The sequence below is a fragment of the Apium graveolens genome, chromosome 7 (genome assembly GCF_009905375.1).
Source record: "Apium graveolens cultivar Ventura chromosome 7, ASM990537v1, whole genome shotgun sequence".
In the NCBI taxonomy this organism is placed as follows: domain Eukaryota; kingdom Viridiplantae; phylum Streptophyta; class Magnoliopsida; order Apiales; family Apiaceae; genus Apium; species Apium graveolens.
The window spans coordinates 3,525,451-3,552,832 of record NC_133653.1 but is presented as its reverse complement, the minus strand read 5'-3'; the positions used below and the strand labels follow the sequence as shown (position 1 = coordinate 3,552,832).

Sequence of the window (27,382 nt, the reverse complement as noted above, 5' to 3'; positions counted from 1 at the left end):
TTTTTTTCTTTTTTTACTCGAAATGTTAGATAACCTGATGTTTTCAAGTTCAAAACCTTATTTTTTTTTGTTCGCATTTTATTATTATATATATATATATTAATATTTTTAAAACACAAATTGAGAATTGGTGAAACCTAAAATATTAAAAATAATTAATAATTACATGCCCTAAATTCTAGAATAAATTAGGGTTTAGACTCTAAGGTTTAGGACCTAAAACCTAAATCGGTATATATTTTATTGATTTATTTTTTTAATATTTCTAAAATCCAAAAGGGGATTGGTGAGGAAACCTGAAATGTTAAAAATTATTAAATTAAGGTCCATTTTTTAATGTTAAAAAAGAAAAACGGAAGTTGAAACCAAGTTTAGGATGATAGAAACATGTTATGAGGTTGCATTTTCACTTTTTCAAAAGTTAAAAATTTGAAAACCTAACACGCACTTTCGTTTTTTACTTTTGTTTATAAACGGCAAACGATACTCCATTTTGGTGTGACATTTATGGTCATATATTACTAAAGTGACATTCAGGGTCATTCTCCCCCAAATAATGATATCTGGGGCCTTTTTCTTTAATTAATATATAAATATATATATATATATATAGGCCTTTACTCCGTGGAGAACCATCTTATATGGAGAACCGTGGAGAACCATTGTTTTTATCATAGAATCTCATCATAAATTGTAAATTTTTATTTTAAAAAATATAAAATTCGATGCTAATCTAGAATATAAATATAATAAAAAATTTAACTATTAAAATTTGATAAAATTGCTTGATTTTAAATTTGATTCTACAGTGAAATAATTTTTACTAAGTGTGATTTTAATGTGATTCTGCTATAGAACCAATTTAAACTTTTTCAATGATTTTTTAAATACAAATTGTGTAACTTCGATTCTTAACTTGATAATTAAAATTTTTAACTATATATGATGAAAAATAAAATAAATTATATATTTTATATTTTTTAAATAATGGTTCTCCACGATTGGTACTACATGGAGTGCTACCCTAAATATATATATATATATGTGTGTGTGTGTACAACTGGAAGTAATATATATATTCTTGGTGATGACATTAGAGAGTATGCTACAAATCCGATGACAATCTATCACACTCTAGCTGCAAACAATTCGGACTCTAAGGAGAAGGGTATCTTCTAAGATCATCAAGAGAACACAAAATTCTTGATACAAATTCAAACCCTTGATGCTAACAAAAAGGGGGAGTAAAGACCAAAGTCTTTCCAATACTTGAAAGTTATGAACTAGCTAAAGTTGAAGACTTGTACACACAATGAGTTGTTGACAATTCAGTCGTCAACCACTTAGATGAAACTGGCCACGGAACTAGAGTTATAACTGAAAGCTGACAAGAACTCAACAAGCCCAAGGGAAAAATGATAAGAACAGTTTCAAGGAACAAAGGAAATTCAATTGTTACTTATAATTCGGTTAAATCTGAATGAATCAATCATAGTAACTACTGCATTTAATGAGGATCCAGTTATGTCTAATAAAGAGCCTGTCAATCCCAAGAAATATATGTTACAATTCTCTTTTCTAAAAAGGGCTTGAAGGCCATCAATAATAAGAAAGTTCCAGACAAACCAATCTTCAAAGATAAAAATCTCATAATCCAATGAAGAAGGCCGAGGACAATGACTCAATCATGTGTCCAGCTAACAGTAATGAACATTCTCCTAAACAAATTTCATCTAAACAAGATCCATGGAGTTAGAAAATTGTATTCCACCTCAAAATTGTCTGTTAGGCCAGTGTTTGACCATAAAAAGGAATCAAGAATATCACATCTTGAAAAAAGGATACTCGCTCTTGACAAGAAGACATGCTTAGGCTTAACAAAAGTTGGAAAACTTAATTTCACTTCCTGAAGTCTATTACTTCAGAGAATTAATGAAGATCCAATATTTCTCTTGAAGAATCTAACTGTCAAGATGAAGGATGAAGAGATGTTTTCTAAAAAGACTAAAGGAGCTACTTTTAGAGTAACATCTTTTCCTAAAAACTATTTTCTTGTATACTCCATGTATTAGTAACTTAACATAACATAATTATGCACTTTTAATATATATAAGTCAGAATGTGTTATGTTATCATCAAAATTTTAATTTATGGCTATTATTCTATTAGTCATAAATTGGGGAAGATTGTTAGGAATCAAGTCTAAATCATGATGATAAACAAATCACATTACATAATTATGTTAAGACAAAGTGTAGCCTTCAAAGGCTAGTCATCTTAAGGGTTAGCCGTTGAAGGAGTTGCCTATCAACTGATGAGGATTGTGCAACACTTTCTTATGAGATTCTTTGTTTTAGATAGCAATGTTATTATTCATTCAGAATTCATTTGGACTCAATGGATAATCTTGAATAGGGTGGCTAATTGTAAATACTCGATTTCATGCACTGCCAACTGCTAAATGAAGATACAACATCAATGGCTAGCAATATCAACCCACCAACGGCTAATAAAGTGACTGTCAATGACTAAGTATGACAGCGCCTAGACATTGGTCAAGTCTCGAGTCTGACAAAGCACATGGGCTGATGGGAATCTCAGTAAAGAAAATGGAAGTCAAGACAAACTTTGCATGTGATCTTGGATTCTAAAGAAAAAGAAACATTTTATTTTCATGAATGACAAATTGAAGGGATATTCAAAGTAATATATCAAGATACAATATAGCCTCATTTGTCAAGTTTCACGGGAAATAGAATGAAGCAATCTTTTTGGAACTCGAAGACTGTGTCATGTGTTGTCTTGCAAGTATTGTAACTTGTGATTTATAAACCAAGTAGTAGCAGATGTTTCACTTAAGAAATATGTTTTATATTTTTATAGAGCTAAAGAATGAGGGATTTTTCTCTAAGTGAAATACTGTACACCGAAGTGAAATACTGTAAATCGAAAATGTGAGATTATTTTTGTTATTGTAACAGATTATTTTTTCAAAAAAAAAAATCTCAGGTGCCAAGTCGAAAAACAAACCACCTGGAAATTTTCAACTTCCCTCCCCATTTCTATAAATTAACCTAAATTGATTGTTAGTGGATAACAATACGCATTCTAGTCATGCGTATTCTTTGTTTAAATTTTAAAACTCGAATACGTATCTCCAAGGTGGGTATTTTAAAACCGATTGACTGACCTGAAATCTAACCAAACAGCGCATTTGAGGTTGGGTCAGCCCTCAAAATATTAAGACCCAATGCGAAATTATTCGATGGGCCCTTCTACAAAAAATTATTTAAAATATTATAAATAAAACTAATTTTTTGTAGGATTACAAATATACGTAAATTTTATGTATATGAACACTTAAAGTATTAATTGCAATTATAAGAATAGAGATTATTGTAAACATACTTATTATAGTCTACTACATGCCATTAGACAATTTTAAAGTATATAGTGAACTTGATCGTAATTTTAAAATTGTATGAGATCATTAAAAAATATAAATTTAGTTATAATTCAAATGCAAAAAAACATTTATTTTTGCGGTAAGTCCTCAAATTCTGTCAAAAAAAAGTCGATATGAATTAATGACAACGAAAGTGAAAGAGATGTTATATTTGTGAGAATACAAAATTGATGTGATCATCTTTCACATAGTTAAATTTGCATATAAATATGAAAAACAATATAAAACTTTTGGGTCTCTTGTACTCCCTCCGTCCCGATTTATTTATCTTGTTTGATTTTTGATGGTCAAATTGACCCAAATTTGATCATAAATATAAGCTTATTATTTCATTATTCTGAAAAACTGAAAAATACATATTGAAGTACATTAAACATACTTTCTAATGATATAATATTTATAAATATTTTGAATAATGTGCTATATGCAATTTTCAGAAGTTGGGTTAATTTAAGCACAAAAAGTCAAACAGTACAGATAAATTGGTAAATTGGGATGAAAAGAGTATATGATTTGAGCCACAAATGCGTGTGGACGTCAAGTCTCTGACTGGTAAACTGGAGTGAACAACATGAAGAAGCAACTAACAAGGATATGCATGTGCATTGACTAGTACTGATCATCCTGCCAAATTTTAATCCCATATATATGATCCCAGATAGCAGTACTGTTTTCATAAATTGCAAATTAATGCTAAGCTATTTATATTTGATAGTAGTTTACTATAAATATATGGCAGGAGCTACCAAGGTAGAGAAATACAGGTCTTTTTTGGATGCAGAGAATGTGAAAGACGTTCAATGGAGATTTGGAACTCCTCCGAACTATGATGTTGTTGACAAACTTTTTGAAGAAGGCCGAACTAAGGTAATTTTCGCATTTTTACTACTCATAGTCTTGTATTGATGATGAAAGTGAAGAAGATAAGTGGTTGATAGAATGTAAGTCAAGGATTCAACATTTTTTGTCGGCCAAGCCAATAAATTGTCATTGGTCTTTCCCTCGATATTGTCATCATCGTCGTGACTGTCTCTTTTAAAATATTATTCTCTGATGAGTGATTGAAAAGTATTATGTTTCTGTGTAGTTATGGCCAGCAGGTTCGTTGGAAGAGAAAGTGCAGAACATTGTGAAGACATGGGAGATGGAGATGTTTCATAAAACCCGACCAGAAGATTTCAGAACTGTTGATCCAGAGAAGTTTACTCTATGCGTTAATGGTAAAGTTGCAAAGCCAGTTCTAGATTGGTTTGTAAGCACGCTATGTTCCATTTGTAATGGCTAGCTTCAATTCATGTTGTGTGCAGCGTGCAATATTATTTTTGTAAATATTTGAAAAGCTTTTTCCACAAAAAATTGCTCTGGACATTGCCAACCTGCGACTCAACATAATTCTAAAAGATGGCTAAAGACTAAAGTCAAAAGTTGGCTACGTTTTCTGAATAAAGTAACTTGTTGTATTCTCTAGGAAGGCAAGGCCTGACAATGGGAGAGATAGTAAAAATTAATGGGGGATACAATGCTATGCTACAAACACGATTGCCAGAACATTATCGCGTCTACAATCCAGCTGAGGAATCAGCTGATTCATCTCATTTTGTGTTCACCACAGCATTTCCTCGAGGATTTGCACTTGAGATTCTCCAAGTTTATGCAGGACCACCTGTGATCGTTTACAAGTTTAGACACTGGGGTTTTATGGAAGGTCATTTTAAAGGCCATGTCCCAACTGGAGAAAAAGCAGAATTTCAGGGAATTGCCATTTTTGAGGTACATTATATCGATCATTACCCCTGTCATCCCGAATCCTGCTGATAGGGGAGCCTTGTACACTGAATCAGACTTTAGCATTTTTATTTTCATGGTCTTGAATCATGTTATTTTACCACCATATCTTGTACCATGTGTAATTAAAATTGATAAACAAAAGTATTTGTCAAACAGTTGGACGAAAACTCAAAGATCGTCAAGGTGGAGCTTTTTTATGATAGGGGAGAGCTTCTTGGAGGTCTGGTGAAAGGCGAAAAGACTAATGATTCTTCTAGTGGAATGGCTTCAAGCTGCCCTGTTATGAGAACAGGATAAGAAATTTGTGATCACCAATCAAGTTCAATATTGAATTGTGTAGAAAGTTTTTGATTATTCTATAATAATCAATAATGCATCTTCATAATTTGTATTACATGTAGTTTGTACTACAGCAAATTATGCAATTTCCCAGTTTCCTAAATGATCTTTAGTGCCAACCTGTAATTATGGTAGTTAGTACTAAACGTTAAAATCAACAGAATTACTCAAATTGACACACAGTGAAACCGGTCAAATTTAATCAGCATTTTTTGTCTTTAAAATATTTAAGCCGAAAGGATAGCAGGCAATTCGGTTTGATATGCTGTTGCCATTTGGACAGCTTGTTCCATCTCAAAGTTTCCATTTGTTAGAATATCTATTCATATAGCTTAGTTTACACGATTACTGCATTGTAGTAACCGTCATGACAGTCATCTTCTCTACTTATCATATATATGATAAGTTGAGAAATGCTTTATTTTATGTTAAAATGCTTTCATGCATATATCCAGCTTGACTTTCACAATTTTATGTTTGGAAGTACATTTTCAAGCTTTATTCCCATTAATTTTTCTGATTTCTTCTTCTACAATATTTTGAAACCTGGAACTGGAAAGGTTGAATCTTGTTCACAGAATTCCAGACACTTTGGAAAAGATTTCGATCAAGAAAACCGGTGATCACGAACTTCACATCACCCTAGCTTTCAGGGTTCTTCTGTTGTTGCATGCATCAACCTCTAGCTCTTACAGTCATACCATTAAGATGATTCACTTACTTAGCCATACATTTTCCGTGTACATTTTTTCACATACCAACATTAACATCACTATTTGCCCCAGTATTTTTTCATTTCATCCATATTAAACTCAAACCTAGTACCAGACAACCCATAAAACAGCTAGGAGGACAATATCTACATAAGAAATGTCAAATATCTTTCAAACAATGCACAACCACTTTTAGATTCTGCTTTCTGCACTTGTATTCCATTATTTTACCATGCCTCAATCATCATCTGTAGGTTCACCGCAACACGCTAAAACAGCAGCTTCTGAGGTGGACTACAACCAACCACTTGCTTTTGTTCATACAACAATATCTGGGGCTGGCCGGCTTCTCCCTTCATCTAGCCACTGGAACTCCATAGAAATTGACTATAACATCTTACCTCAATCAAGCGGGCCTTCAGGATATGAATCACTCCCTTCAAAATTTTCTAAATCCTATGATTTTAATGTCATTGTCACTGATAAGACACACTTGAGACGTTGCGTTTATGCTACAGCTTCTGTTTTTCTTGTTATTGCCCTTTGCTTCTTCTTGTTACATTTTGTTCCATTGCACAAGCACCGTAACCATCGCTCTGTCAAGAATCTTACACTTGCTGTAAATCAAGCACTTGTCTTCTTTGATGCTCAAAAGTGTAATATAAAAAATACCATGTTTTTTCTATGTATGTGAAACACAAAAAAATCTGCTTTCCTAATTAGTTAGAACTTTACTTTTTTCAGCTGGGGTTCTTCCGAAAAACAATTTGGTAAGATTCCGTGGTGATTCAGGTTTAAAAGATGGCAATAGTAGCACTACGAACGTTGATCTTGTGGGCGGATTTTATGATTCTGGGAACTGTTGGAATAATCTTAAATTTAGTTATTAATTATTTGTTTATTTAATTATTAGATATTTAGCAATGATTAATTATTAGAGAAAAATATTATTTTAGAATTGTTTAGTAGTGGGGTAGTGGAGTTATGGAGTAAATTATGGACATGTAATTTACCCATTAATTAGTAGTAGTTAGTTTTAGTAATAGTTAGTTTTAATATGTTTGTAAAGCCTATATAATGGCTAGTTTACCTTGAGTTTTAGGAGGAAAAGAAAACAAGAAATATAGCAGTACAAGTTCTCTTCAAAAATATAGGTGTCTTTTTTCTCTAAGTTTTTTCAACATGGCATCAGAGCTATATGTTATAAGGCTTGTGAGACTCTTATAAAAATACATACATTTATATATATATATATATATATTAAGTATTTATCTGAGATTTCAAATGGTATTAAAAATTTCTCCATATATATTTAGTGAAATATCAAGATGAAATGGTACGTGGAAAAGGAAAGAGAAGCAAGAATAAAAATGAAAGAGGAACATGAGCGGGGGAAATAATGAGAAAGATATCATGGCTCAAGAGGCCATGAAAGAAATTTTATTTTAGAGTTGTGGAGAGAATGTGCTCCTAAGTGTTTTTGGAGAGAAAGTGCTCCAAAGTGTTTTTGATGAGATAGTGCATCAAAATTGATGGTGATGAGAAGTGCATCACAGGCGAAGAGAAAGTGCTTCGTAAATTTAAGATTATGGGGGTGAATGTTGGAATAATCTTAAATTTAGTTATTAATTATTTGTTTATTTAATTATTAGATATTTAGCAATGATTAATTATTAGAGAAAAATATTATTTTAGAATTGTTTAGTAGTGGGGTAGTGGAGTTATGGAGTAAATTATGGACATGTAATTTACCCATTAATTAGTAGTAGTTAGTTTTAGTAATAGTTAGTTTTAATATGTTTGTAAAGCCTATATAATGGCTAGTTTACCTTGAGTTTTAGGAGGAAAAGAAAACAAGAAATATAGCAGTACAAGTTCTCTTCAAAAATATAGGTGTCTTTTTTCTCTAAGTTTTTTCAACATGGCATCAGAGCTATATGTTATAAGGCTTGTGAGACTCTTATAAAAATACATACATTTATATATATATATATATTAAGTATTTATCTGAGATTTCAAATGGTATTAAAAATTTCTCCATATATATTTAGTGAAATATCAAGATGAAATGGTACGTGGAAAAGGAAAGAGAAGCAAGAATAAAAATGAAAGAGGAACATGAGCGGGGGAAATAATGAGAAAGATATCATGGCTCAAGAGGCCATGAAAGAAATTTTATTTTAGAGTTGTGGAGAGAATGTGCTCCTAAGTGTTTTTGGAGAGAAAGTGCTCCAAAGTGTTTTTGATGAGATAGTGCATCAAAATTGATGGTGATGAGAAGTGCATCACAGGCGAAGAGAAAGTGCTTCGTAAATTTAAGATTATGGGGGTGAATGTTGGAATAATCTTAAATTTAGTTATTAATTATTTGTTTATTTAATTATTAGATATTTAGCAATAGATTAATTATTAGAGAAAAATATTATTTTAGAATTGTTTAGTATTGGGGTAGTGGAGTTATGAAGTAAATTATGGACATGTAATTTACTCATTAATTAGTAGTGGTTAGTTTTAGTAATAGTTTGTTTTAATATGTTTGTAAAGCCTATATAATGGCTAGTTTACCTTGAGTTTTAGAAGAAGAAAAGAAAACAAGAAATATAGCAGTATAAGTTCTCTGCAAAAAAAATGTAGGTGTCTTTTTCTCCAAGTTTTTTCAACAGGAACAACATCAAATTTAGCTTGTCAACAGCTTATACAACAACTTTATTGAGCTGGACTGTGATCGAGTATCATGAGAAATATGATGATATAGCCGAACTTGAACATATAAAAGACATCATAAAATGGGGAAGTGACTATTTGCTCAAGGCCTTCGTTCCTCGAAATTCAAGTACTTCTAGTCCAACTAAAATTTATTCGCAGGTATGCTGAACTTATTTGAAAAAAGATCCCCTTTGAGATCTCGTACCATTTACTATTCAGGATTATGTAAAATTTTCATTTCTTAGGTTGGGGGTGCTTTTTCATTTCTTAGGTTGGGGGTGCTAGTAATGATGCTAAGGTTGAGAATGATATAAACTGTTGGCAAAGACCAGAAGACATGCGTTACGAAAGGCATGTATCAGTTTGTGATAGTACTGCTGCAGATTTAGCAGGGGAAATTGTTGCAGCATTCTCAGCAGCGTCATTAGTATTTAAGAATGACAAAGTTTATGCTGGAAAACTAATAAAAGCCGCTGAGGCATTGTTTGATGTTGCTAGTAAAAATAGCACAAGCCATATACAAGGAATGTACACTAGCAGTGATTGTGGCAAACAAGCCAGTGAGTTTTACAATTCTTCAGGGTTCAAAGACGAGTTGATATGGGGTGGAGCTTGGTTATTTTTTTCTACCTGGAACAAAACTTACCTTGATTATGCCACCATAAATTTTGATGCAGCGGTGCAAGAAGAATTGTCCTCTGAAAAAGGAATCTTTTATTGGAATAATAAGCTCACTGCTACTATGGTATATGATCTAATTTTTAAGTCTTTTTTCCTTAATGATCCGGAAAAGTAAGTATGACTTGTAAGCTTCGAAAATCAAGCATTTTTGTGGTGGGAATGTACAGAATCTGTGTTGATTCTTGACATTATTTTGTAATTGTTGTTTTTCTAGATTTTGCTAACAAGACTTAGATTCTTCCTTGACCTGGGATACCCTTATGAAGATGCATTTGAATCATCAACCAATAGGACGGACTTGCTCATGTGTTCGTGTCTCACAAACTGCAATTTAATATGACAGAGGGTAAATTATTTGTTGATTTACTACTTTTGTTGAAGCTTGAATTGTCCTCAACTAATCCATTTGATTATGAATCAGACTTCTTTTGATGTCATGTAAGTGGTTTGATCCTCTTGAAACCCAAATATGGTGCACCACTACCATATGCTGCAACAGCATCTTTTCTGAGTAAATTGTATAGCGATTATCTTGATCTGTTGCGCAGATCTGGTAGCAGTTGTGCAGGCACTGTATTCACATTGGATAAATTGAGAAATTTCTCAAGGTCTCAGGTAAGTGTTCCTCAATTTTTACTACATATATGTTCTTAGAAGGCCTCATTTGTAAGTTAGCAAAGTTGTCAACCCCTTAACATGAATTTTAGTGTACGGAGGAGATATTACAATCATAATCTCTTTATTCTCTTCAACCAATTTTGTTTCAGGTTGATTATATACTTGGAGATAATCCAATGAAGATGAGCTATATTGTTGGATTTGGAGATGAGTATCCAACACATGTTCACCACAGAGGTGCATCCATACCCTGGGATCACAAAGAATATTCGTGTGCACAAGGAGATAAATGGCTGAATGCCAAAGAACCAAATCCGAATCAGATTTTAGGAGCCATGGTCGGAGGTCCCGACCAAAGTGACATATTCTTTGATTACAGAGAAAAGCCATGGTTTACAGAGCCCACAATTTCTGGCAATGCTGGTTTACTAGCAGCGCTCATAGCACATCATGACTCTCTGCTTACCTCTCGTGATAAGTTCAATCCATCTACCTCAAATGGCCTCAATTTAGGGATAGACATGATGGGCATTTTTCAAAATATTCATCTACTTCCTTGAGATGTGCATTACATATTCCTTGCTAATTTATTTTTTAGAAAGTGCCTTCAAATTCTTTATTGGTACTTCATAGCCTATGCTTTGTTGAATACCCCCTGTAACATAAAGCTCGTATGTTGATCAAGTTTAAAATAGATAGATCTGCAATGCTCTATGGTGAAAACTATAAAAGATACAGAATATTTTAAAAGGTTTTACAGCTGAGAAAAGATGTTCTTTTACAGTAAATTTTCTGAAAATACAGCATATTTACAATTACATCACCAGAAAAGGTCTTACTAAAATTGCAACTATTGCTTAACAGAGCAAAATGTTTCGCATTGCAACGAACGTTTTACATTGTATACTATTCCTAATCAGAAGGTGATTCACATACTTATATACAACACAGGATAATATGGGACATCACTCTAAGCAAAACTGAACTATCTACAGCATTTTGGTTTCTTTTCATTCTTTCTCTTGCATCTTCAGGGAGACTTCATGTTATCCAAGTTGAATGTTATCTGCAAGATATCAGATAGGATTTCAACACTGACAACGTTAATTGCACTTGTATTTGACCAATCAAATGAAGGATCCACATACCGAAATCGAGTGTATTTTGTCAAGGAAAGGCACAAGTAGTGAAACAAATGTGTCCATTTCTTCTTTAAGTCTGTCACTGTCTTCTCTATTGGACATGAGAATGGTAAGAAATGCTTTTTTGTCAGGCACCAGTTTGAGAGCTACCTGAAAAACCATAAATTAGTCCACTTAAATTTGAACTTCTAAATATGTCACTGCATGGCGTTCAAGTATAATTCAAAACATAAACTTTTCCGTTCTAAAGGATAATTTCGGACCAGAGGCAGCTACTGCAAATTTGCAAAAGAAACACCGCGAGTAAATACATGAAGCTTGAGAAAACAAGGAATAAATTAAAGAGATTCGGTTGTAATTTGATGCTCAGACACTCGGTAAATAAGTTATAGCAAAGTAATAGAGAAGCAAGTAAAGCAAGAAGTTTTCTTGAACAACATTTTGCAAGCATTAGTGCATTACACAAGACACTATTTCAAGAAAAAAAAAGGAGTAATGTGATTGCATGCACATTACTAACAAATAGCTTTTTCCCTCAGAAAATTGAATGGTTACTGTTAGGTCACACTTTCACTGTAGAGGGGGTGAATACAGTGTTTTTTTACAATCAAATCAAACTTCAAGAACTTATGTAACAGAAAACAAATTTTATTGAAACAATAAACTCTGTTACAATCTGGAACTGTTATCTCTCAGTGATGAACAAAATATCACGAGAGCTGCTAGGGTTACAGTAAATAATATTCTCGATAATGATAACACTTATAGTGTAAACCCTATGTCTGTGTTTATATATTACACAGTTACAAGATAATCGCTAATTGATATGGAATATAATTCTGCTTCCTAATATATATCAATCAGATATCTTTCCTTCCAAGTATTCCATTCTTTACGGAATTCCTTCTTCATGCATATCTCTTCTTATGTTTATCTTGATCTTCTTAACTTTAATCAGCTACTGTCCTTATCTGATCGTCCTTCAGCACTTAAGTTCTGATATCTATCTCCTGATGCTTATCTCCTGATAACATAAGTACTGATATCCCTTAAGTTCTGACGTCCAGTATAAGTACTGATCAGTTAAGTACTGATTTGTTCTGTTCAAATAAGATCTGAAATCTAAACATAAAACATATTAGCCATGACATTATCAAATATATCTAACAATCTCCCCCAACTTGTAAATTAGCAAAATATACAAGTTTAACAGATATTTGATGATGTCAAAAACATTAAGTACAAATGCATGAGAAATAGACAAGATAACTACAACTTACAGTCCTTAAAGCTTTTACCAATTCAACTTCTGATAACAACTTTAGTCTGTATACACATCAGAATTTAAGTAGTTGTAGATCTTTGACTTGGCTACATCATGTTCTGATCTCTCTGATGTCAGGAGTTGTTCTGAGATAATTCTTCAACAAACATTTCTCAGCATATCTGAGTTCATCAATCATTCTCCGTTTGACATCTTTAAGCTCTGCAGTATCTTCACCAGTTTGAAATATTGCAGCTCTGAGATCATTAATCTTTGCTTTCCTCAACTCCCGATCTAGTCTTATGACATAAGCTTTGTCAGACTCTAGATTGAATTCAAGCCCCTTAATACCAAGATATGTTCTGATCTGTGCAGTATTAGGCTTCATATCAACAATATCACCATTGTGATTTCTGTACTTTGGAACATATATGCTGTCAGACTTAACAGAATAAAGTCTTTTCTGTCTCTGAATCTGTTCTTTCAAATAATTTGCAGCAGTCCCTGTCAATCTGTCATCCACTTGAAGTAAGAATAATACATGCTCCAATTCTTCAAAATACTTCAATGGAATGGCATTTTGTCTTATATGATAAACCCTACCATCTGTCATGAAATACAACAAGATGTGTTCCTTCAAGTAGGTATGGTAAACCATTTGTACAGATTCCAATTGATTCAATCTTTCAGGAGTTGCTCCAATTCCTGGTTCACACAAGAAAGTTGGATCATTGGTAGTTTTGTGTACTCTTCTTTCATCAGCACTTCCCAATCCAGTTTTATCTCTTGCTTCCTTTCCAGTAACTACTCTAGCTTCAAAACGACTTGCAATAGTCTTCAAAGGTTGAGTTTGTTTTGCTTTAGTGAATCCTGGTAGGAGTGTTTTTGATCTTCCTTCTGATATCAAGTTAACTTGAGCTGTGTCAGAGGTTACTTGCTTCTTTTGAATATCAGAACTTTTAATTTCTTGACTCTGAACAACTTGAGCTGTGTCAGAGGTTGTTTTAAGAACTTTTCTTGAAGTCAGAGCAAGATTATCTTTGTCATCAGTAATTTCTTCATCTTCAGGATGTACATAAACTTTAACAGGTTCACCAACCTTTTCTTTACCCTTGGATCTTGGATCTATCTTTGGTTGTGATTTAGCAAATGTTGCTTCAGTTTGTGCCTTTTCTTTAATCACAATACCTTTCAGTTTTGGAAGTGACTTTTTACCAGAAGCTTCGGATTTAGATGTGACTTTCTCTGATTTAAGTCTAGCTTCTTCTTCCTTTAAACTTTCCAAGTCCATTCCTGGATTTTCTTGAAGAAATAACTGTCTTGACATTTCTTCATCAAGATCTAGAAGTTCATCAGAATTTATTCTTTTACCAGTATCAGAACTTAATCTCTTCCCAGTATCAGAACTTATCCTGTGACTTGCAATTTCAGCATTTCTTGATGAGAATCTTTTACTTTGACTATGACCTCCACCCATTCCAGAGTTTCCTTGGTCATCTTTTTCATCATCCTTTCCTTGCAGTGTCTTGTCATCCTTGCATTTGGACTTAATCACTTTCTCCCCCTTTTTGGCATCAGCAGGAAGTAGAAGAGAGATAAGCAATTCCACTGAAGATTGGATTTCTGTCAGTTGTGATTGCTGAGAAGCTTGATTTTGCAGAATTTTATCAATCTGTGCTTGTTGGCGATCTTGAGTCTTCTCAATATAAGCAATCCTGTCCATAGATGGTTGAAAGAACTTTTTCTTATCAAGTTTCCAAACTTGTTCTTGTTTGGTAAAGTTCTCCTGAATCTTGTGTATTTCGGCATGAGTAGTTGAATGAAGACCTTGTAGATTTTTAGTACTCAATGCAGTGACACGAAGCTGAGCTTTGAAATCATCAGAATTTAACATTTCATCAGCTTTAGTAAAGTACTCAGTAAGATGTAACGCAGATGGAATACATGAGACTGAGTTCCATTCCTTAGTCCACTCCTGTCCTGCAGGAGTTTCACTCCAAGGCACTGGTGGTTCCTCTGTAACATACTTCTTGACTAGTTCAGACTTAGAAAGAGGAATGTGTCCTGAAGGACCTGCTGCATCAGTATTTGCAGTTGGAGCAGCATCACCAGTATCTCCAGCATGTGCAGCATCAGAACTTATAGAATCAGCATCATCTGATATAATAGCAGTGTGAGTAGCAATGGAGGCGTCAGCATCCTCTAATTGCTGATCTGATGCTAAGTTCTGATCAACAGCCAAATCCTGATGCTCACCTAAAGTCTGATCATCAGTGTCTAGATGCAGAGAAGGTGACTTAGATAATTCCGGAGTTTTAATAGCATCAGTAACAGTTGTTGGCAAAAGATTTGTTGCTGTTGGAGCGTCTAAGAAAATTACTCCAGGCACAACTAAGTGTTGATCAGCATTATCAGCACTTGTGCCTTGATGACCAAGAGACACAGATGGGAAATTAGCCTTGTCAGATACAGTTTCCTAAGATGGAGTGGATGGAGAAGAAGTAACTGGAGCAAATTCTTTTTCTTGTGAGATCAGAGATTCCTGATCCCCTTCCTTAGCTGCTTCCTCCTCATCATCTGAAACTGGCCTTTTTGCCCTCTGTTTCTTGTATGTCCTTGGTAATTTAGAGTCCTTGGAAGTGTCAGGAATTGTCATTTTTCTAAGCCTCTTGAGAAGCTTAGATCCTCCAAGTTCAGAATCCTTCTGAGAAATCTTTTTCTCAGCTGCAGTTACCACAGGTTCTGAAGAAAGAATCGGTTCCTCAGAATCTGAGTCATCTCTCAAGGTGATCCTCCTCTTCTTCTGAGGTGTGTGAGAAACAGTCTTTGTTCTCTTTGGCTTGGAAGATGTAGGTTTCACATAGGACTTGAGATATGTTCTGAGAGATGGTTGAGAGGTTTGAGGTGGCTGAGTAGAGATGGTAGGTGCTGATGAACCAGGTTCTGATGTTTGAACATCAGGATAAAGTGCAGTGTACTTAACAGGATCATAGGTGATTAAGGCTTGTTTGACAGATAAAGGTATTAAGAGGGGTCTTAACACAGCCTTTTTATTATCAGAAGATAATAAATCAGTAAAAGCTCTCTTAGCTATTCTGAAAGATGGAATGAGATCACCAAAATTTTGGGGGGAATTACAACAAAAATTATAAATAAGCTGACAAAATCTTGCAAAATATACAGTATTGTGATCTTCTGTCATCCTATCCCCAATAAAACCCAAAACTGCACGTGCATAATCAAAATCAGTGTGATTTAGAAGTACATACCCGATTTGTTGGCTGAATATGGGAATTGCATCAAAATTTGTACATTTGTTGGCGAAAGCTTTGGTAATGCAATCAAAGAAGAAACTCCATTCCCTCCGTATGAAAGATCTCTTCAACTGTCCAAGCTTGGTCAATGTTCCTTCATATCCCAGACTAACCATCATATTTTGAAGAACTGAGTCATCAACAGTAGAATAAACACAGTCCTCAGGAAGCTGTAATGCCTGTCTAACCGTAGACAGAGTCACAACATACTCATTTTCCCCTGATGAAAATATTAAACTTGGGGACCCGTGAGCACCACCATTGTCATATACTCCACTCCTCCAAAACTCCAGTACTTGAACCCCAGAAATTGATGTAGGCTCAGTTAGAGCAAACCCAATATCAGAACTTGTGAGAAAGTCCTGAATAAAATGAAGTTCAGAGGGTGCCTCTGTAGTGTGTAGTATCGCAGAGAAGTTATTAGGAACAAACTTTGCTCCATCAAAGAGAATGTCCTTGGGTGCCATTATGTTTTGAAAAGAAAAACGGTAACCTGTAATGTGTTTGAGAAAATGCCTCTGAAAAGAAAATCGTCAGGAGATGAGAGAGTTTAAAAGTAAAGAGAGAGATAAAATATAATGGTAAATAAAAGATTTGACAATCTTTGCTCTCTTTTACTTATACACAAAAAGTAACCGTTGAGGACACATGGCAGACATGCATTTAAAAGTAGTGGTAAATACCTTGACACCTGTTTTTCATAGAGAAGGCAAAAAGTAATGGGCACGGTAAATAAGGAATAATTACCACCCACTTGCAGTTTTTCAAGGAAAAACAAACCGTTCCACTTACCTAGATTCCATTAATCAAGGTGAATCAGTTTTAATTTAAAATTGAAACTGTACCCACTAATTCAAATATTTTACTCTGCAATATTAATATTCCGAAAAAAACTGTGTGTGAGAATGAGTAAAATCAATCAGTTAAGTAAGTACTGATAAAACATTATCAGAACTTAAAATCAGACACAATTTATACGATCATCAGAATATTTATCAGGATTTATCAATGCGTATCAAAATTTCTCAGAGACAAGAGCATAAGACTTAAAACAAATTCCATTAATATATCAAAATAATACATTGAGGAAATTGAAATTACATCAGAACTTTTACATTCTTGTCCTAAGCTTCTAAATCGAACATCAACAGCCTTAGTCCTAGCTAAGAAGCCTGACAAAGCTGAGGATGAAGAAGAACAGGAAGAAGACGAGATTAAGTCATCTTCCTCTTCCTATCTTCGACAAACAAGATAGCGAGTCGAATGATTCGCTCTTGCTGACGGATAGCTTCCCGCCGTTCCGCCTCCAATCGATCAAGATGAAGCTGGTAGTCCATCTCGAAGAACAGAAGTTGGTTCAGCACCGCCTGTGGGACAGAGCCCCATATCTCTTCAGGAATGGCAGTTACATGCCACTCCTGCTGCCAGTCGGCGCAGCTTAGCTCCATATGAAAATTTTGGTAATTCAAAAACATGTTGAATCGAACCATGATGCTTTTGAAAAAGAATATGAAGTTAAGATTGTGAGAAAAATTGATGAAAGGGCTAATGTGAAGTGGCTGATTATATAGGCAAGAGAATGCCAGGAGACGCGAAGATATTCAATGCTGACAGATAGAGTTAAGTCTACCTCGTCTCCCTAGACTTGAAAAAGAATAATAGTCATTGGAAAAGGAATGTGCACATGTAACAAGAGTGAACTGTTCAAGGACGAGTGTCATTATGTTTTAACCATAGACTATTAATCTTCCACTTCAACATTTCGAAATTAATCTGAGACTGTTACCAAATTTTACTCACAGATAAGTCAAGTAAAGGGTTAGACTGAAAAATCAGAACTTAGACCTATACCAGAACTTAACAGTCATCAGAACATAATGTCTTAACTCGAACAAGGAATATCTATCTTAGTAAGTTTTCATACAAGTTCTGAGTTATAGTCTTCAGGACTTAATCATCAGAGCATATAACTAGAACGTGTCCTCAAAATTTGTGCAAAGGGACACAGTGACTGTTTGTCTAAAAGAACATAGACCACCACAAAAATTTCATCATTCATATGGAGTGATTTGTGTGTGCATTAAGCTAAATAACTAATAAAGAGTAAAGTCTGATTTACTTCAGTACATCTTAGAAATAAGTCATAATTAAAATTTTGCTAAAGAGCTGTCATTATCCTGAAACCTACTGATAAATGAGTTCATGCATGAGTCCACCTCAACTGTTTTTGTGCTAATTTTATGCATCTTTGAAATTCTCTTTTACAGTGGCTTCTCAGTGTAAGTGAGTCACGACTGCTTATCAGAATTTATGCTATTATCAGAGTATTTCTCCAGTAATCATAGAGTGTGAACAGTCACCAAGAAAATATTTTGCTTTTCTAATGCATATTTACTTAATACCAGCTATGCACTTGGGTCGTCCCATTCACATTTTTACTCTAGATCTCAAAGGAGTACCTGATATTATTCTTTGATTCTTGTTCTTCTTCTTTTGATAAGTGAGGTTTATCAGCACTTAGTACATTCAGCAGTTTTACTAGAATCAGAACTTAAACAGATGAGTAGCATTATTCTAATTTGGGACTTAGTAATAAGATGAATAAAGTAAACTAAACTAAGCTCAAGGATCAGAATTTGCTTGTGTCATAAGATTTCCACAGAAATAATTACTTCTTTCATGGGATCATTTGTTTATTGAAGACTAGTAGGTCAGTATCTAGCACAATTATCCTCATAGGATTGAATGATTACTTAAACAGATATATCACTTATTAGAGTTAAGAGATATGTATCAGACAACAGTCAGTACTTAAAAACATTTATCAATTAATGCACAGAATATACAAAGAGATTAATTTTGTAAATACTGATCATAAAGTCTGATAACATAGAACAAGTTTAAGCAGATTTAGAGAAAGAACCTGAAATCATTCCAAGTTCATTTACCAATTTTGTAAAGGTAGCTTCACACAGTGGTTTTGTGAAGATATCTGCTACTTGTTGATCTGTGGGAACAAAATGCAATTCCACTGTACCTTCATCCACATGTTCCCTGATGAAATGGTACCTGATGCTGATGTGCTTTGTCATAGAGTGTTGAACTGGATTACCTGTCATAGCAATAGCACTTTGATTATCACAGTAAATAGGGATTTTGAAATATGTTAACCCATAATCCAGTAACTGATTCTTCATCCAAAGAATCTGTGCACAGCAGCTTCCTGCAGCAATATACTCTGCTTCTGCAGTTGATGTGGAAATTGACTTTTGTTTCTTGCTATACCAAGAAACCAACCTGCCTCCAAGAAATTGGCAGCTACCACTTGTGCTTTTCCTGTCAATTTTGCAACCTGCAAAATCTGCATCTGAGTAACCTATTAATTTAAAATCTGATTCTCTAGGATACCATAATCCTAGATCAGCTGTTCCTTTAAGATACTTAAAGATTCTTTTTACAGCTGTTAAGTGAGGTTCTCTTGGATCTGCTTGAAATCTTGCACAAAGACAGGTAGCAAACATGATATCTGGTCTACTAGCAGTTAGATAGAGAAGTGAGTCAATCATACCTCTATAATCAGTAATATCTACTGAATTACCAGTATCCTTATCCAGTTTTGTTGCAGTGGCCATGGGAGTGGATGCACTTGAACAGTCTTGCATTCCAAATTTCTTCAGCAAGTTTCTGGTGTACTTAGATTGACAAATAAAAGTTCCTTCTTCACTCTGCTTGACTTGAAGGCCCAGAAAATAACTAAGTTCTCCCATCATACTCATCTGATATCTTGACTGCATTAGTTTGGCAAACTTTTTGCAAAGTTTGTCATTTGGAGACCCAAAAATAATATCATCAACATAAATCTGGATCAAAAGTAAGTCCGTGCCATGGTTGAGATAGAACAGTGTTTTGTCAATAGTTCCTCTGTTGAATCCACTTTCCAGAAGAAACTGAGCTAAAGTCTCATACCATTCTCTAGGAGCTTGCTTAAGTCCATAAAGTGCTTTATCAAGCCTGTAGACATAATCTGGATGTTTGGAATCTACAAAGCCTGGAGGTTGTTCAACATATACTTCCTCTTCCAATTCTCCATTGAGAAAAGTACTTTTCACATCCATTTGAAAGACAGTAAACTTTTTGTGAGCAGCATAAGCCATGAATATCCTTATGGCTTCTAACCTAGCAACTGGCGCAAATATTTCATCATAGTCAATTCCCTCCTGTTGAGAATATCCTTTTGCAACCAGCCTTGCCTTGTTCCTTACAATTATGCCATCACTGTCAGTTTTGTTTCTGAATACCCACTTTGTACCAACAACCGATCTATTCTTAGGTCTTGGCACTAAGGTCCAGACTTTGTTTCTTTCAAATTCATTCAACTCTTCCTGCATTGCTTGCACCCAATCAGCATCTTGAAGAGCTTCTTCCACTTTCTTTGGCTCAGACTGAGAGAGAAAAGAATTGTAAAGAATTCATTTGAAGTACCTGTTCTAGTTCTGACACCTGCCTCAGGATTTCCAATTATCAAATCAGGTGTATGTGATTTTGTCCACTTCCTTGCAGATGGAAGATTTTCTCTAGAACTGGATGCTCCCCCATGATTCATGCTGTCTTCGGTTTCATTTTCTGATGCTCCCCCTGAAACTATGCTCTCTGAGTTGGATCCTTCAGCATTTAGATTTTCAGTACTATCAGTACTTGGCTTATCAGAACTTGACGAATCAAAATTTGAAGAGCCAGATGTATGTTCTGATGCTTCTTGAGATGTGATAATATCTTGAGTATGCTCCCCCTGCATTGGTGCATCTTCCTTTGACGTAGTCACCACAGTTTCAATAACATCAGAGTTTAATCCATCAGAATTTACAGTATCAGGACTTAGACTGTCAGGACTTGAGGTATCAGAATATGAATCTTCATTTTCAAATCTCAGCTGATCATGATCAATGCAATCTTCAAGTTCAGTGATCTTCTTGTCATCAAAAGAGACATTGATAGATTCCATGACCACTTTTGTTCTCAAATTATAGACTCTGAAGGCTTTTGTAGAAAGTGGATATCCAACAAAGATTCCCTCATCAGCTTTTAGATCAAACTTGGATAGCTGTTCAGGATGAGTCTTGAGAACAAAACACTTACATCCAAATACATGAAAGTATTTGAGATTTGGCTTCTTGTTCTTCACCATCTCATATGGTGTCTTTCCATGCTTGTTAATGAGTGTTGCATTTTGAGTAAAACAAGCAGTCTGCACAGCTTCAGCCCAGAAATAGGTTGGAAGCTTTGCTTCTTCAAGCATTGTTCGTGCAGCTTCAATGAGAGTTCTATTCTTCCTTTCAACAACTCCATTTTGCTGTGGAGTTCCAGGAGCAGAAAATTCCTGCTTTATTCCATGATTTTTGCAGAACTCTTCCATTATCAGATTCTTGAATTCAGTGCCATTATCACTCCTCAAAATTTTCACAGAATCTTTGATCAATTTATCCAGATGTTTGACATGATCAATCAGGATAGATGCAGTTTCACTTTTTGTGTGCAAGAAATACACCCATGTGTATCTGGTGAACTCATCTACTATGACCATCGCATATTTCTTCTTTGCAATAGACATGACATTCACTGGACCAAATAGATCAACATGAAGTAGATAATAAGGCTCAAGAATTGATGATTCAGTCTTGCTCTTGAACGAAGATTTTCTTTGTTTAGCCTTCTGACATGAGTCACAAAGACCATCAGGAACAAACACTGATTTTGGCAGTCCTCTCACAAGATCTTTCTTGATCAGTTCATTTATCTTGTTGAAGTTTAAATGAGAGAGTTTCTTGTGCCAATTCCAGCTTTCTTCAGTTGAGGCTCTACTCACTAAACAGATTGCAGAACCATCAGAACTTGTTGAAAGCTTAGCTTCATAAATGTTACCACGCCTGAATCCCTTCAGAACAATTTTTTCTTTAGATTTACTAACTATTTCACAATATTCTGCAAAGAAATCAACATGATAACCTCTGTCACAGATTTGACTTATACTCAGTAAGTTGTGTTTAAGTCCTGAGACCAGAGCTACATCTTTAATGATGACATTCCCAAGATTGATATTGCCATATCCCAAAGTTTTTTCAATGTTGCCATCTCCATAAGAAACACTTGGGCCAGCTTTCTCCACAAAGTCTGATAGCAGGGCCTTATTTCCAGTCATATGTCCTGAACATCCACTGTCCAGAACTAAAATATTTTTCCTGTTGCCCTGCAATCAAAAAGACCACTAATTATTAGTTTTAAGGACCCAGACTTGCTTGGATCCTTTGGCCTTTTTAGGTTTGTTAACATTTGCAGCGGATTTAGCATCAGATTTTATGTTAACAGTTTTCTTATCAGAACTTATACTACCAGACTTTGAATCAGAACTTACACTAGAAGGAACAACAGAAACTTTCTTTAAAGAAGGTTTTATTTGATAATAATCATAGTACAAACTATGATATTCCTTACAAGTATAAATGGAATGCCATAAACTACCACAATGAAAACAAGGATTTTGTGGTTTGTATCTAACAGACTGACTCTTAACTCCTGATTTTGAAGATAAGGAGTTAATATTCTTATTCTTCCTGCAAAAAGAAGCCAGATGGTTAGAACTTCCACAGTTATGACACGCTTTCCTAGGAGCATCAGGAACAGATTTATAGTTATTGCTTTTATTCACACCTTCCTTTCCATTCCTGTTTTTCCTAGGTGATTTTACCTTGTTTGCATTCTTAACATCTTTCAGCTTATGCTTAAGCTGCTTCTTTGTCATTAAGCCTATGTTAACTTCAGCTGTCTTTTCCTGTTTTAGTTTGTCAGAAGCTAATTCCTTTTTAACTTCTGATTTCTCATTTTCAGATTTTTCAGTTACAAACTTAACAGGTTTTAACTTCGGCTTTTGCTTATCAACAGGCTTAATTTCTACAGTTCCTTTTTCATTTTTATTTTCTCCATAACCTAAGCCCTCTTTCCAGTTTCCACTGCTTAGCAAATTTTGAGTTGTTTTGCCAGAGTTAGTCCAAGTTCTGATAATCTCTCTCTCCTTTTCTAACTCAGTTTTTAGAGATTCATTCATTTTTAGCACTTCAACCCTAACATAAAAAGCATCATCTCTATCCTTCTGAGTTTGATGGAACATGACTAACTCTTTTTCTAAGAAATCATTTCTTTTCCTAAAAGCAAGATTTTCAGAAGTTAATCTTTCACATGTTAAAGTTTGATCTCTATAACTAACAAACATGGTTTTAAGATATCTTCTCAACTCATTAATATCATCAGTATGAAAAGCATAAGTAGTCTGAGGTACCTTTGTTTCAGCAGCTTCAGAACTGCTCTCAGAACTTGATTTATCAGCATTTGCCATCAATGCATAGTTCTCCTCACTTTCAGAGTCTGAGGTGTCTGTTCAGCTTTTCTGCTTTGTGACAAGAGCTTTGCCTTTGTCACTCTTGGTCTTCTTGCAATCAGGAGATATGTGGCCTTTCTCACCACAATTATAACATTTAACATTAGCGTAATCTCCTCTGTCAGACTTTCCTCCTCTTCCTTCAGATCTTCTGAAATTCTTCTTATCAGAACTTATGCCTTTCCTGGAAAACTTCTTTCCCTTCCTGAACTTCCTGTATGCAATCTTTGTGATTCCTTTCACCATAAGAGCACACAGCTTCATCATCTCCTCATCAGCATCAGTTTCAGGCAAGCTTTCAGAATCTGAGTCATCATCACTCTCAGAACTTGATGACTCAGTATCAGACTTTATGATAAGAGCTTTACCCTTGTCTTTCTTTGAGAAAGGTGGTTTGGGGGATTCCTCTTCAGCCTTGAGAGCAACTGTCCTTGACTTTCCTCCTTTTCTTTTGCTTCTTTGTTCCATCTCAAGTTCATGAGTCTTGAGCATTCCATAGATTTCATCAAGAGTTGTTTCATCAAGATTGTAGTTGTCTCTTATTGTTGTTGCCTTCAAATCCCAACATTCAGGAAGAGCTAACAGGAATTTAAGGTTTGTATCTTCAAGATCATACTCCTTATTAACCAATGACAAGTCATTCAAGAGTTTGACAAATCTATCATATACATCAGTCAATGACTCATTAGTCCTAGAGTCAAAGTGTTCATACTCTTGAGTGAGTATTGTCTTCCTGTTCTTCTTAACTGTTTCAGTTCCTTGACACTTTGTCTCCAGTGCATCCCATATCTCCTTAGCAGTCTTGCAGTTGATTACCCTGTTTGACATTACATTATCAATGGCACTATGCAATAAGTGTCGTACCTTGGCATCCTTAGCAATAGATGCTATATCTTCAGCAGTGTAATCACTCTTTTCCTTTGGTACGGTCTTTGCTGCTTCACCTGCAACTACAACAGCGAGCTTGGTAGGTTTGTGAGGCCCTTCCTTGATTCTATCAAGGTATTCTGGATCTGTTGCTTCCAGAAACATGGCCATCCTTACCTTCCATATGGGATATTCAGATGGTCTCAATATGGGAACTCTGATAGTCTCATATCGACTCTGAGTTGATGTCTTTGATGATTCCTCAGTTTTGGTAGGCTTAGTTGGAGTTTCTGTGTCAGACATGATTGTGTTTGGATCTTTAACTGTATGTGTGTTAACAGAAGGCTCTGATACCACTTGTTAGGTCACACTTTCACTGTAGAGGGGGTGAATACAGTGTTTTTTTACAATCAAATCAAACTTCAAGAACTTATGTAACAGAAAACAAACTTTATTGAAACAATAAACTCTGTTACAATCTGGAACTGTTATCTCTCAGTGATGAACAAAATATCACGAGAGCTGCTAGGGTTACAGTAAATAATATTCTCGATAATGATAACACTTATAGTGTAAACCCTATGTCTGTGTTTATATATTACACAGTTACAAGATAATCGCTAATTGATATGGAATATAATTCTGCTTCCTAATATATTTTAATCAGATATCTTTCCTTCCAAGTATTCCATTCTTTACGGAATTCCTTCTTCATGCATATCTCTTGTTATGTTTATCTTGATCTTCTTAACTTTAATCAGCTATTGTCCTTATCTGATCGTCCTTCAGCACTTAAGTTCTGATATCTATCTCCTGATGCTTATCTCCTGATAACATAAGTACTGATATCCCTTAAGTTCTGACGTCCAGTATAAGTACTGATCAGTTAAGTACTGATTTGTTCTGTTCAAATAAGATCTGAAATCTAAACATAAAACATATTAGCCATGACATTATCAAATATATCTAACAGTTACCTTGTAAGCAGTTGAAGTGATCCATCCATGCCATGGTTTTAAAGTGATAATATATGCTTCTTCTACAGCTCGCTCCATTTTAAGCTCAGAATCCTTCAGTAATAACCGCAACAATGTCACTGTAAAATTAAGAGATCTGCCAAGTAAAACATATAGTTGTTATAAAATTGCTCATCAGCCATTAATATATACTACACAAATACACATTTAGATGTTTTTTTTTTAATTACTGGTATGTGCCAAGAGTTAATTTTATACTAGCTGATAGTAATACATATATTTACAAACCAGGTTCTTTGACACTTGTAATTTATTTCCCTATATTAGCATGAATTCCTTTAAATCCCTAACAGAATATGCTTCTATCTATAATTTGAAAAGCTGCAAACAACTCAACTATAGTATACAAGGAGTTAGCAAAGTTCATTAGTCAACTAACCACATGTAACATGCCATGGGACATGGGTCCTAAATTTATGCACCAGTATATCATTTATTTATTTTAGTAAAGTAATTGGCGAAGTGGTTAAGAGCTTAATTGGAAGAGATACGTTACAAAAACAAAATTAAAATGTCGAATCCTTCAAGTCTACTTTGTTGTGAACAGTTTAGTGTTCCATATACATGAGGTAAAAATAGCTATCAGAGACAAACCAAACTTGGAGAATTAAAAAAAAGGAGTTGTATACAATGTAAAAAATGAACTTAATATATAGTAGTACCTGGTAAGCCATACAAATGCTCTGCTGCAGCTGGCAACATGTCTTGCACAGACTTCATTTTTATCTTTTTTCAAGATCTCCACCACATTGGAATATAGTAAAGGATTTGATTCCTGAAACTTCTCCAATCTCTGGAAATGAAATAGAACAACATTACAATTTACTATTGGTCCTCACATATGTGGACAAAGAAGGGTGAAAATGTCCTAAACATTTGTATCAGAAAAGACCAAAGGGAAGAAGTGTGTTTCTCACACACCATGAGAAAAACAAGAAACTATTTTTATAAAAATTTTAAACAGGCGACAATATGGCCTAATAATTAAGCAAAGTTTTGTTTCTATTTACCTGTATATTCTGATGGATGTCTTGTCTCAAAACAGCCATTGTTGGCCCAATCTTATCTGCAACAAGAACACAAAAATTAATATAATTGAAAGATGAAGACAAGAAAAGTAAAACGGAATACATGAACATGACTCTCACACAGACGCCGAGAGAGAGAGAGAGAACGAGAGAGAGAGACAGAGACAGAGAGAGCGGACGAGAGAGAGAGAGAGAGAGAGACCGAGAACTTGAAGAACCATATTGCAGAGAAAAAGAAACGGTTTGAGGGGTATATGTGCAGCAGCATTTTGAACTTGATCATCAACAGGCTGAACTTTCAAAGCCTCCTTAGAGAACTCTTCAATGGCAGACCTTAATTCTGATCTCATCTTCAGCTCCATCTCCATCTCTCTCCTCCTTTTCATCACAATCTCTCTCTTTTTTTATCCTTAATTTGTTACTAGTCTCTCTTAATATACAGAAAAATACTAAATATATTAAGACATGTTCAAGTACTTCAAGTATTATTCTATTTGGATATAGTAAAATATATTTATGTGCATAAATTTGCACAAATAAGAACCTGTAAGAACTCCAGATTCCTTCTGAAGAACCCTTATTGGCAAATCAACTTCTGTGCAATGAATTACTCCATAAAATTTTATATTATTTTCTTCCTTATCCAATTTTCTGGTATTAGACAGATGATAGTGACCTTTGTTTTGACCTTGATATTATCAGATATCTTCCGGGCCTTGTTTAGTGCAACTATTCATATTTTATATCTGACTAAATGGGAACTGACACCATTCTATTTATACTGTAGAATCTCCGGTTATATACGCACACGGTATTATCTGTCAATACAATCTGTGATTAATACATATAAATCAAATAAGTGTGTGCGTGAGTAAACGAAATCAAACAGAAAAAGAAAGGATATAACCAAAGGAAGATCCTCGAGTCCAGTTTTTTTTTTCGATGTGGTACATGGTATTTATAAGAAAAATTAAGGAATAGGTTTGTGCT

The 27,382-nt window shown here is 34.6% G+C and overlaps 3 protein-coding genes across 6 annotated transcripts; 2 read left to right on the top strand and 1 right to left on the bottom strand.

The window, feature by feature from the left end:
- Nucleotides 1–4,054: 4,054 nt before the first annotated feature.
- Nucleotides 4,055–5,648, top strand: LOC141675187 (pathogen-related protein-like). Its single transcript, XM_074481898.1, has 4 exons — nt 4,055–4,333; nt 4,554–4,686; nt 4,935–5,236; nt 5,411–5,648. Exons 1-4 carry the CDS (start codon nt 4,115–4,117, stop codon nt 5,549–5,551), a joined length of 795 nt encoding a protein of 264 aa, XP_074337999.1. The 5' UTR covers nt 4,055–4,114; the 3' UTR covers nt 5,552–5,648.
- An 890-nt stretch (nt 5,649–6,538) lies between these two features.
- LOC141673114 (endoglucanase 7-like) lies at nt 6,539–10,033 on the top strand. Its single transcript, XM_074479848.1, has 5 exons — nt 6,539–6,962; nt 7,051–7,139; nt 8,941–9,171; nt 9,284–9,757; nt 9,908–10,033. Exons 1-5 carry the CDS (start codon nt 6,539–6,541, stop codon nt 10,031–10,033), a joined length of 1,344 nt encoding a protein of 447 aa, XP_074335949.1.
- Nucleotides 10,034–11,028: 995 nt separating this feature from the next.
- Nucleotides 11,029–27,110, bottom strand: LOC141670575 (glycolipid transfer protein 2-like). Of its 4 annotated transcripts, none has more exons than XM_074476508.1 (6): nt 26,595–27,090; nt 26,375–26,430; nt 26,027–26,157; nt 25,305–25,440; nt 11,460–11,603; nt 11,029–11,377 (listed from the first exon to the last, which is right to left on the bottom strand). In XM_074476508.1, exons 1-6 carry the CDS (start codon nt 26,776–26,778, stop codon nt 11,342–11,344), a joined length of 687 nt encoding a protein of 228 aa, XP_074332609.1. In that variant the 5' UTR covers nt 26,779–27,090; the 3' UTR covers nt 11,029–11,341. The 4 variants fall into 4 exon arrangements, with proteins under 4 accessions (XP_074332609.1, XP_074332607.1, XP_074332608.1 ...); XM_074476506.1 differs by lacking the exon at nt 11,029–11,377 and adding an exon at nt 15,987–16,393 and having other exon boundaries at nt 11,467–11,603; nt 26,595–27,106; XM_074476507.1 differs by lacking the exons at nt 11,029–11,377; nt 11,460–11,603 and adding exons at nt 12,435–12,568; nt 15,987–16,393 and having other exon boundaries at nt 26,937–27,110.
- Between the last annotated feature and the right edge of the window lie 272 nt (nt 27,111–27,382).